Below are 12,870 nucleotides of genomic sequence, written 5' to 3' on the forward strand. Positions count from 1 at the left end.
AATTCATCTCGAGTGTTCATGTGTGTCTTTAACATAGACCACCCGCTATCCGAGGCTCTGTTCTTCTCGTCTACTGTCTCTACGTGTGACGTCGGAAAGGAGATTCTCTTTGCGCTGAGATAAGGTATGTATGTAATTAACATGTAGTACAAGGGACGTTATTTAATTGTTTCGTAGCGTCTCTAAAGCAGTGTTGACACTATCAAAATTCCAACCCTCGTATATAACGCAAATATATTTTGACAAATCAGAAGACATTGAACTACACTTGAAAAAATCGATAAAATAAAGAAAAAAACAGTTTGTTTTAAATAAAACAGAAAAATAAGTTTTATCCATATATATGAATAAAACAAAAAGTAAGTTGGCATTGATACTCAACATGGTAAGTGATTGAGAAATTAAAATATCAAATGAGGAAATTTATTATTTATTAAGCTCCATATACAACATCAGGAGTACATTACAATGGGTGAAAATAAAATATTGCAATAAATGCAATTCGACTCAATGAATAAAATAAAATAAAATAAAATAAATATTTTTAGAATGAATAGCATTCCTTACTTAGGTATAATGATAAAGTACTTTTAGGTATATTTAATTACACAATAATTCCCAATACTGTAACGCGAAAAGTTAATTCACTATTAATTTCCAATTATAAGTTTTTCCTAAAAATTTCGTAAATTTAAGATAAATATGCGCTGTTTACAATAGTTGTATTTTGTATACGCTGTATACCTCTTTTCTTCTTCCATTACATTGACATTTCTGTGAGTTCTGCTAAGGAAGTCATCGCAGCAACCAAATTAGAAAATAACAATGTGTTTATCTCTTAATAAAATTTAATGATTATAAAAGTGTACATGTTGAGATGACAGAGAAGACAAATAAACTTAACTTGTGCACTCATTAGTTTATTATTGCTTCAACTCGAATTAAGATTAAAGCATTTATTGTCACAGTATTGAAATTTTAGCATTAAATTTAGATACAAATCGCAAAAATTAATAGTTACTTCACCATTGTTCGTTTCACTCATTGGCTGTTTTTTCTTTCTGATGACATTCTTCTGTCTACTAATCCGAAGTGTTGCAAACACCCTAGATTGGACATCACCCTTAGAGTAAAGAAGTATATAATTTCCACTATGCTCAGCACACTGAATCCTAGGCACAATCCAAGAACTCCGCCACAGTTAGCTGAAACAGAATAAACATTATACTAGCCTTTTGATAATTTAAATGAGTATAAATATTTCCAATTATGAATACGGTTCAATAAAATAAACTTCGACTGCACACAAGTTATGACCAAATTATTACACTTTCTGTGAACTTGTAAAATTTACATGAACAAAAGAAAAAATATTCTAAAAGCCAATGTTTATCATATATAATTTTGTTGTTATTAATTATTTCCAAAATTCTTAATAGTCTCAGGACAGGAATAATGTAATTTTTCTAACTTTTATGTTATGATGCATTTCTAGAAAGGGTTACGATTATACCAAAGCCAGGTGTTCTACTGCTATGCGAATATTGAGAAATGTCAAGATTTTGTGTCGAGCATTGAGAGGACTCGCAATATGTTGAGAACCTAAACGGTTGATTTGCAAAATCTTTGATCTTGGGTAACCAGTTTCCTCTGGTATAAAATTTCGGCAGTAGATAATATAGGAAACTCAAATTATGATAATAATTACTATTACTAATTATAGTTCCGATTTTGATTTTGATTGTTATTGTCATCTTCATCGTCTCCAGTTTGACAATAATTGTCCAATTGTTCTCGTATATTCTCGGACCTTATTTGTAGAACGAAAGTTCTTTTAGTTCGATCCAATTCACTACTTGATCATGAATTTATAGGTGGCTCAGCTCAATAACCTATAACCTTGTAAAACATGTTCTTGACAGTGGGAGCGGAACAATTTTCAATAATGCTGAATGTTGGGATGGGAGATACTCAAGAACTTATTCAACTATTTCCGGTTCCGGAAAATCAAGTACGCTGTGATAAGTCTCGTCGATGTATCAGACAACGTCAGCTATTGAGGGTAATTTCAATTTGACATTGTAGACTTTTAATAAAATTACTCAAGCCTTAAAAGCTAAGCTCTAGGCTTGCATAAGCTTGCAATTACATGTCTCAGACCTAATCAATCTACAGCAAACATGCTACTTCTTCGATTGCAAAATTGAATCAAATTTGCCAATAATACGTAACATAAGGCCAGCCTAAAAAAAAATTTCAAACCACACACATGCCAAGCATGATTCAAAATTTACACTTCGTAAAGTTATACACAGAAAAAATCTCTTAATATTAAGTCAATCAAGGAAATTAAGGGCAAACTTAAACTTAACGTAAACGTACTTGCATATTCGGCTACGTTGGTAACTGCCATATCTACGCTCGCTTCAAGAGCGAAGAAAATTATTGCAAACTGAATCCCGGGACAAAATTGTCAGGTGCATGAATAAGGTCAAATATACTTTTGTATATTCCAATTAAAGGCGGAGACAATGAGACATATTTGGAAGATGTTCAGCTCATCTCTGTTTAGCTCTAAATTCTGAATTAACACTAGAAGCACGAAGCAGTCATTTCGACTGCTTCGAGAAATTTAATTTCGTATCACTTCTGTAATATTTCCGCTAAGGCCCTGATATTCATTGACTTTTAATATTTTTGTGCCCACTTGTTGATAGTATTAATACTAAGTTTATGCCCATTTCTACAGGGGCGCTAGCGTCAGTTATACCTAGAAGCACGAAGCAGTCATTTTGACTGCCTAATAAAGAATATGGAAATATAGTGTATCTGCTTCTGATTAACAAATGGCAATTTAAAACACTTCTTGTTTCTGGAGAAAAGAAAAATTGAAACCTTTATTAATTGCAATATGAAGCAGAAAAAAATAAGATAACAATATTTTATTGTGATATCTGGTTCCAACAATAACTTTATAGAAGTTTTTCTATTGCCTTACAAGATATCTCGTAGTGTTTTATCGTCGAAAAACAAATTAGTTCAGGTACATGAGCCCAATATCTGCATCTTAGTTTGTACGTGTAGTTGGTTGAGGCAAACTGTATAAATGTGAAATTTTACGATGAGATCTCAAGAAATATTTCGAGTTCTACATGATCTCTCAGAAGATGATTCTGGAGAAAGTAATGACAATTTGCAGGATTCGAGTGAAGAAGATGGAAACTGAAGTGATTCTTAACCTAAAGAGAACATTTTATATTCAATTGATGAAGAAGTGAAAGACAGTGATCTGAAGACAACGCCAGTACTGGTGACAGTTTTATTACTCCAGATGGAACAATGTGGACAAAATTGGATTTGGGACAAGGTGACGTTTCCGTAGCAGAATATTGTTTACGAAGTTCCAGGACTGACAAATTTTGCCGAGCGACGAGTGTCTGTCAGATTTTGCCGAGCTTCAGGAATGTACTAGTGCCTTTCGTTTACTATTTGATGATTCAATGTTGAATAATATCCTAAAGTCCAACATTCCTGAAGCAAATAGGCAACTGAAGTCATTAGTCCAACTGAACAACATGGACATTAGCTCTTTCAGAACTGCAATCTTATTTGGGCCTTTTGATTTATCGAAGTGCTACTGGTGCGTCAGCAATACCGATTACGGTTTTGAAGAGGACAACCGGGTCACCAACTTATAGGAAAACAATGAATAGAGATGGGTTCTGTGGAATAAAACGATACTTGAGATTTGATGAAAAGCTGACAAGATCTCGAAGACTTCAAACGGACAAATTCGCAACCGCATCCGAACTGTGGGTTTCATTTCTTCATATATACATAAAATGTTACAAACCACATGACAAAGTTACTGTTGACAAGCAACTCTATTCTACGAAAGTCAAGATGTCGAATTCTGCAATATATGCCGAATAAATCTGAAAAATTTGGCATCAAGATTTGGTTACTTGCCGACATCAATGGCTTTCCATATCTAGGCAAGGATTTGGAATAGAGTAAGGTGAATTTGCAGTGCCTAGTTTGATAAATCCTTTTACTAAAATAAAGAATAAATGTGACATGTGATAACTTCGTCACAAGGAAACTTGCTGAATCTCTTAGTGCTAAAAGTTCAGCTCTACTAGTTTGGTTGCGACAATAAAGCAAAATTGGAGAGAGTTTCCTAAAGCACGACCACTACGTGGTTCCCCACCCCCAAAAAGATCAAAGTGGTAGTACATTAACTGTCTACAAATGTAAGCGGAACAAAAGCGTTTCTGTGTTGAGTTCCACGCATAAGTCAGTGTCAATTTCTGTGACACCAAGGAAAGACCCAAACTATAACATGTTACACACACAGTATGGTGTAGTCATCGTGCATCAAATAGAGAAGAAACACACTGTGAGATGTGCGTGTAGACGGTGGCTAAAGTATGTTTTCTTCAATATGGTTGATTTGTCATGTTTTGATTTCTGGATGATATAGAGAGTGGCTACCGGAGAGAAAATAAGTAGGGACAATATCTTCAACATTTGGCCGAGGAGTTGATGGTTAGTGTCGCTGATGACAATTACAGTGTACCTGAAGACGATGAAATTCCTACCACACACACGCGACAGTGTCAAGTACAATTGTCTAAAACAGCAAAACAGTTGAGGTATGCTTCAAAATATCGAAAGTATGTTTGTGGAATGTGTACCGCAGAGATCTGGAAGCGAGTTATCTGCGCCAAGTGTAGGTGGCTTTGCAATGATCTCCTGAGAAGATATTTAGAAAGATATCATAGGCGATATTATTTTACAAAAAAACATTTAACGTCTAAGAGTTGAGAGTAATCTTTGATTATTTTTTTAGTATTTTAAAAATACTGATATCGAACCTATTTTATTCATAAATATTTTTATATATCATATTAATGCACTTAATGCTTATAAATAAATATAATAAAATAAATAATATACTTCCCAGGCTTACTTGTGAATGTGACTCATTACGAATATAATTAAAAACGTTCATCCTGTGTCACCGTTACTCTATATTTTAGTCAGAAACGGAAAGCTGTCAATTTGACTGCTTCGTGCTTCTCGGGGGCTCAAAATTTCCGTGCTTTTAGTGTTAACTCATTAACCATATTTTGCAATATGGCGCGTCTTCAGTGGAAAATTAATAACTTCAGAAGTTAGCTGGAGGATTTAAGACAGCTGGTCTATACCATTCACAAACATTTATATGGCTGCGTAAACTCCTTTTCAGCAGATTCAGTATTTTGCTTCGTCTTACATGCTCTACCGAAATGGTGAGACTGATGTACTAGTTGAAGGTGGTGTCATCAACTGTGTAACGGATATTTTCCATTGCAATCATATTAATATATTTCTTGGTAATTGGAGTGTAAGTTTTCTTTTCCCACATAACCACAATTTGCATTCGATCTGAAACATTTACGGCAGCTAATCTACGAGTACTTCATTTTTACCATCAACTTGAGCCTCTCGTGCTGATTGCCTGAGGTCTGAATGTGTATCACCGCGAAAGAGGCTCCATCTGCACAGATGATTGTGGTCATCAGGTGAGCAACATATTTGAGAAAAGTGCGATGCATGTTCTAAACTGTATCTTATTAATGTCATTATATATAAAGATTTTAGGTACATACGCAACAAGGTTTGGTTTGGTAACTAGCGCTATAGCTGTAAAATATGCAACTACGGTTCCACTAGCCATCGCTAGGATGACTGGAACGTCATTCATAGTAGCATATTAGAAGCGGGAACATTATATACCACTAGGTATATATATTTAATAGTTCTATTGGCTTGAAAAGTAAAAAAAAAAAAAAAAAAAAAAAAAAGTGTGATAGTGTATTTAAATATATTTGAGAAGTGTGAAATATTATACTATTGCGCTAAATTTAATACGATATTATTACCAGAGTGGTATATTTTATAAGGGGGCGTTTCTAGAATTATGTGAAATATTTTGTAGGCCTCGATAGCAGAAGAAAAGTGTTGTGTTTGTATTATTATTATAAAAGGAGCAATTATTGTTAATTCACTGAGAGGTTTAATTTGGATATTAATTATATTAATTACTACAAGAAACTGAAATATAGTAACTTTATAGATGTGCTTATAGAAATAATTATAGTCTTATTGCAGTTCCATATTTTGTTAAATGGATGCAAGTTATATTTTGTACTCAGAGTTGATAATTTGTTATTTATTTGTTAGATTGTTGTATTGAAGTACTTTACCCGCCTTATAATTTAATTTTTGATTGGCTTATAAAATACCAAAAATATATTTTTCTGTTTCATAGCGTTGCTTTAAAATCAAATTTATTATCTAATCCAACTTCTACAAGTAATTTCTTAAGGTTAAACTATTGATTTAGCAGTTTTGAGTTACATGATCCAATTGATATTCTTTACGGTAATTAACGTTTTTTTAAATATATAGCCTATTTATTCTTTTGATGTATTGTATGACCTAGCTGAATGAATAGGTAGAGGTCCATGACGGAGTTTGAATAATGGGAAAAACACGTTACATAACGAAACTCCTCAACTATCCCAACCCTAATTTCGTCTATTATCTTCATTCTGTGTTGTGTGGCTCTTACTGGCTGATTAACACAGAGTTGGTAACTACATTTCTGTGGCAGTAATCATTTCACGATATTCAATGCAAATCTACCTCTTCTCAATAACAATTACATTCTAAGTTTCAATTTAGAGCGTGAGATTTGACGAAATATTTCTGGAGCTCAGTATCACTCTGCTTAGTTCAAATTAGTACAATTCTTAGAAGCTGAATTTGTAGATCTACTTCAGTAAATTGTAACATATGCTGCTTCCCATCGTCCCATACCAGAATACGGAAGCAATAATCTATAATTGTAGTCACATGGTGATTCACGGACATCTGTGATGTTATCAATCCCCATCGCCTCCCTCTTTCCATTGTAAATTATCAACTGGTTACCGAGAGTCTCCAACAATTAGGCATTCTATATGCTCGCATTCGTTATCTTACAAAAAAAAAAAAAAAAAAAAAGTCTTCTCGTCCTCAAGAGTTTGACATTGATGTCTGTTTGATGGTGTTGGATTCGCTCAATTAATGACCATCATATTATTTGTGATGTTCTTGCTATAATAGTAGATAATAGATAATAGTATATAAGGTCCTTGAGACTAAGCCCACACAGAAAGTCATCTTGTTTCCTTATCTATCTCTGACTCTGTACACTTTTACGACAAGTTTAATCGCTTTCGTATTTGTATCTAACGGTACACGTTAAATTTCCGTAGCACTTAATGCTGAGAACTATTACGTTCCGTTGACTGCTGTCGAATTTGATTCTGCCATTCATAAGTTCTTCTATATTACTTGAGGAGTTGATCGTATAGCCTACTTCTGGGATGCGCGTACCACCAGGGTAGTGCTCTCAAACGGGTCGGGTCGAGTCAGGTCAACCTCGGGTCGGGTTGTCGGGTCGGGTCGGGTCAACTCGGATCGGTTTGTCGGGTCGGGTCAGCTCGGGTCGGGTTGTCAGGTCAGACCTCTAGGGTCGGGTTGTCGGGTCAGTTCACTTTGGTCAACTGAGTTTAGGTTGAGCTTAAACTCGACTGGAGTCGAAAGCTGCTGTTTTTCACTAGCTGCCTAATTAAAAATAGCAATTTTCAATTGATTTTATAGAAGCCATAAATCTATTTTGAACACTTGCAGCTAGTGTTTTTATGGTAAATGCTTATTTTTATGCATGTGTGTACTTTAATTTTTAAATGTGGAAGATTAATTTTACCAATCGACTGTAATATTAATATTACGCCAATATGGAGTCTGGATTTAGAACAAAACTAGAAGTTGTTTAAGCAAGGCCAAAAGAAAGATTGGATATGGACGACCAAGCCCAAGCAGGGCCGCGGTAGCTCAGTGGTAGAGAATTCGTCTCTGGTGCATGGTGTCCATGGTTCGATCCCAGCTTGTGCTAAGTGGGCTTTGTGGTGGGAAAACGCCGTGTAGTGGGTTTTCTCGAGGTTCTCCTGTTTCCTCCCACTTCCTTCATTCCACCATTGCATTCATTTCTCATGGTCACCATATCTCTTAGCGTCGGTGCAGAATCGAGGGACCTTAAACTGAATATTTCATTTTATTTCACCAAGCCCAAGAACATCCATACAAGAATAAGATAAAGATTGAATATGCAAGACGAAGAGCATAGTAATCTTGCTCTTTGTTTTGATGATCACCAAGTAGCGATGAGCATATTTTCTTGGTTTCCGTATAGTATGAAAGACCATAATCAAAATCACACTTGGTCTTCATTTATACCGATGAGGCAAGCATTCTTGGCTCTTTTATAGCATGAAAGACCACCAAGAATACGAAATGCAGGACCAAGACTTGACTGTACAAGACAAAGAATAAGACGCAGTATTGATGACCAAGACCCAGGGTGCGAATTGTTTGAATTTTATTTGTTGGTCTGAAAGTGATGAAATAAAATTAGTACTTTATAATTAATTATCATACTGTATTTTTAAATTTTAAATTACAAAATTCATATTATGTATCTTCTTACTTGCAACTATATATACTGTAAAATACGTTTTAATTACCGAGAAAGAAAAATCAAAGTGGCGCGGGTCCCGGAATCATAAGAACCTATTTTGGAATGAAAGTTGAAGCGTTGGAAAAATCACAGGTGTTCTCTCGTTTCCTCAACCCTTATCATTGACCCCCGTGAAGTTACCGACCAAAAGTTTAATAAATCGATATTTTTTTAGAGTTCTGAGTAGCACTCAAAGAGTTCTAGAGTTCTTGTTAGGTTAGACCAATAGTTCTGGGTAAATAAAGATTTTATAGCCATTTTAAAGTTGAGGAGCTACCTTCACGCAAAAACAAATACTATAAAATCTCTATATTTTTTAGAGTTCTGACTAGCACTCAAAGAGTTCTAGAGTTCCTCCTAGGTTAGACAAATAGTGCTGGGTAGATAAAGATTTTATAGCGATTTTAAAGTTTCGGTGCTAACTTCACGCAACACCACAAATCTTAAAATGTCTATATTTTTTAGAGTTCCGAGTAGCACTCAAAGAGTTCTAGAGTTCTCGATAGATTAGACCAATAGTTCTGGTTAAATAAAGATTTATAGCGATTTTAAAGTGAGCTACCTTCACGTAAAACCAAAAATGATAAAATGTCTATATTTTTAGAGTCCTGAGTAGTACTTAAAGAGTGCTAGAGCTCCTGCTAGGTTAGACCAATAGTTCTGGTTAAATAAAGATTTTATAGCTATTTCAAAGTTTAGGTGCTACCTTCACGCAAAATCAGAAATGATAAAATGTCTATATTTTTTAGAGTTCTGAGTAGCACTCAAAGAGTTCTAGAGTTCTGGCTAGGGTAGACCAATAGTTCTGGGTAAATAAAGATTTTATAGCCATTTTAAAGTTGAGGAGCTACCTTCACGTAAAAACAAAAATCAAAAATGTCTAAATTTTTTAGAGTTCTGAGTAGCTCTCAAAGAGTTCTAGAGTTCTTGCTAGGTTACACCAATAGCTCAAGGAAAATAAAGATTTTGTCGCGATTTAAAGTTTCGCTGCTAACTTCACGTAAAAGCAAAAATTTTAAAATGTCCTTATTTTTTAGAATTGTGAGTAGAACTCAAAGATTTCTAAAGTTCTTGCTAGGTTAGATCAATAGTTCTGGATAAATAAAGATTTTATAGCGATTTTAAAGTTTCGCTCCTAATCTCACGCAAAACCAAAAATCTTTAAATGTCTATATTTTTTTAGAGTTCTGAGTAGCACTCAAAGAGTTCTAGAGTTCCTGTTAGGTTAGACCAATAGTTCTGGGTAAATAAAGATTGTATAAAGATTTATAGTTTCGCTGCTAACTTCAGAAAAAATCAAAAATCTTAAGATGTCTATACTTTTTTAGAGTTCTGAGTAACACTCAAAGAGTTCTAGAGTTCTTCCTAGGTTAGACCAATAGTTCTGGTTAAATAAATATTTTATAGCGATTTTAAAGTTGAGGAGCTACCTTGACGCAAAAACAAAAATCATGAAATGGTTATATTTTTTAGCGTTCTGAGTAGCATTGAAAGAGTTCTAGAATTCCTTGTAGGTTAGATCAATAGTTCTGGGTAAATAAAGATTTTATAGCGATTTTAAAGTTTCGCTCCTAACTTCACGCGAAACCAAAAATCATAAAATGTCCATAATTTTTAGAGTTCTGAGTAGCACTCAAAGAGTTCTAGAGTTCCTGCTAGGTTAGACCAATAGTTCTGGGTAAATAAAGTTTTTATAGCGATTTTAAAGTTTCGGTGCTGCCTTCACGCAAAATCAAAAATCATAGCATGTCTATATTTTTTTAGAGTTCTGAGTGGCACTCAAAGAGTTGTAGAGTTCGTGATAGATTAGACCAATAGTTCTGGGTAAATGGAGATTTCATAGCAATTTTAAAGTTTCGGTGCTAACCACGTAAAGCCAAAAATCTTAAAATGTCTGTATTTGTTGGAGTTCTGAGTAGCACTCAAAGAACTCTAGAGTTCTTCCTAGGTTAGACCAATAGTTTTAGGAAAATAAAGATTTTATCGCGACTTAGTTTCGGTGCTAACTTCACGTAAAACCAAAAATCTTAAAATGCCTATTTTTTTTTTTTTTTTTTTTTTTAGATTTCTGGTTAGCACTCAACGAGTTCTACAGTTCTTCCTAGGTTAGACCAATAGTTCTTTGTAAAAGAGATTTTAAAGCGATTTGAAAGTTTCGCTGCTACGTTCACGCAAAACAAAAAGCATAAAGTGTTTATTTGTTAGAGTTCTGAGTAGTACTTAGAAAGTTCTAGAGTTCCTTCTAGGTTAGACCAATAGTTCTGGGTAAATAAAGTTTTTATAGCGATTTTAAAGTTTCGGTGCTGCCTCCACGCAAAACCAAAAATCATAATATTTCTATATTTTTTAGAGTCCCGAGTCGCACTCGAAGAGTTCTAGAGTGCCTACTAGGTTAGACTAATAGTTCTGGGTAAATTAAGTTTTTATATCGATTTTAATGTTTCAGTGCTACCTTCACGCAAAATCAAAAATCATAGCATGTCTATATTTTTTTAGAGTTCTGAGTAGCACTCAAAGAGTTGTAGAGTTCGTGATAGATTAGACCAATAGTTCTGGGTAAATGGAGATTTCATAGCAATTTTAAAGTTTCGGTGCTAACCACGTAAAGCCAAAAATCTTAAAATGTCTGTATTTGTTGGAGTTCTGAGTAGCACTCAAAGAACTCTAGAGTTCTTTTTAGGTTAGACCAATAGTTTTAGGAAAATAAAGATTTTATCGCGACTTAGTTTCGGTGCTAACTTCACGTAAAACCAAAAATCTTAAAATGCCTATATTTTTTTTTAGATTTCTGGTTAGCACTCAACGAGTTCTACAGTTCTTCCTAGGTTAGACCAATAGTTCTTTGTAAAAGAGATTTTAAAGCGATTTGAAAGTTTCGCTGCTACGTTCACGCAAAACAAAAAGCATAAAGTGTTTATTTGTTAGAGTTCTGAGTAGTACTTAGAAAGTTCTAGAGTTCCTTCTAGGTTAGACCAATAGTTCTGGGTAAATAAAGTTTTTATAGCGATTTTAAAGTTTCGGTGCTGCCTTCACGCGAAACCAAAAATCATAATATTTCTATATTTTTTAGAGTCCCGAGTCGCACTCGAAGAGTTCTAGAGTTCCTACTAGGTTAGACCAATAGTTCTGGATAAATAAAGATTTTATAGCGATTTTAAAGTTTCGCTGCTAACTTCATTCAAAATTAAAAATCTAAAAATGTCTGTATTTTTAGAGTTCTGAGTAGCACTTCAAGAGTTCTAAAGTTTCTCATGAAAAGTTAGAACAATTGTCGCTAAATAAGGGAATAAATGGGAAATAAATGTTTCGTCATAACACATGCAATCTTTGGAAATCATTAACAAGTATATAACACGTGCCTAATAAAATTCAAACAATGTTACCGAAAACATAGAAATCGACAGTTGCAGGTGCGTGAAGTTGGCAGGACCACTAACAGCTCAAATTCTGAAACTCGGTGCAAAATTTGAGTAGAATTTGAGCTCTCAGAAAAACCAACTCCCAGAATTTGAGCTTTAATTTTAAAGGCTCTAAGTCCATTTGAAATGTGGTCCTTCCAACTTCACGCTGCAGGACCACCGAATGCTCAAATTTTCAAACTCCTTCCAGATATTCAGTAGAATTACAGCTTTCAAAAAAACCAACTCCCGGAATTTGAGCTTTCAATTTAAAGGGTCTACGTCCACTTAAAAGCTGCAATTTTTAACACATCGTACCAGGACACCAACAGCTCAAATTCTGAAACTCCGTGCAGATATTGAGTAGAATTTGAGCTATCAGAAAAAACAACTCCCAGAATTTGAGCTTTCAATTTAAAGGCTCTAAGTCCATGTGAAAGGTGGTCCAGCCAACTTCACGCTGCATGACAATCGAAAGCTTAACTTCTCAAACTCTGTCCAGATATCCAGTAGAATTTGAGCTTTCAAAAAAACCAACTCCTGGAATTTGAGCTTTCAGTTTAGAGGGTCTAAGTCCATTTCAAAACTGCGCCACTAACAGCTCAAATTCTGAAACTCGGTGCAGACTTTGAGTAGAGCTTTAGCTCTCTGAAAACCGACTCCCAGAATTTGATGTTTCAATTTAAAGGCTCTAAGTCCATTTGAAAGATGGCCCTGCCAACTTTACGCTGCAGGACCACCGAAAGCTCAAACTCGGTCCAGATATTCAGCAGAATTTTCCTTCTGTTTCAAAATTTGAGCTGTTAATGGCGCAAGTTTTAAGTGGACTTAGACCTTTTTAATTGAAAGCTCAAACTCCGG

At 34.6% G+C, this 12,870-nt stretch overlaps 1 protein-coding gene across 1 annotated transcript in view; it reads right to left on the minus strand.

Annotated features, from left to right (window-relative positions):
• Positions 1–457: 457 nt before the first annotated feature.
• LOC145663744 (pickpocket protein 28-like) overlaps positions 458–12,870 on the minus strand; it is an 89,749-nt gene continuing 77,336 nt past the window's right edge. The window contains exon 9 of the mRNA XM_081729829.1: positions 458–1,205. Coding sequence (XP_081585955.1) covers positions 1,042–1,205 — 164 coding nt within the window. The 3' untranslated portion in view covers positions 458–1,041. The remainder of the gene's footprint in view (positions 1,206–12,870) is intronic.

The sequence above is a fragment of the Thermobia domestica genome, chromosome 11 (genome assembly GCF_964235325.1).
Source record: "Thermobia domestica chromosome 11, izTheDome1.hap1.1, whole genome shotgun sequence".
Classification (NCBI taxonomy): domain Eukaryota; kingdom Metazoa; phylum Arthropoda; class Insecta; order Zygentoma; family Lepismatidae; genus Thermobia; species Thermobia domestica.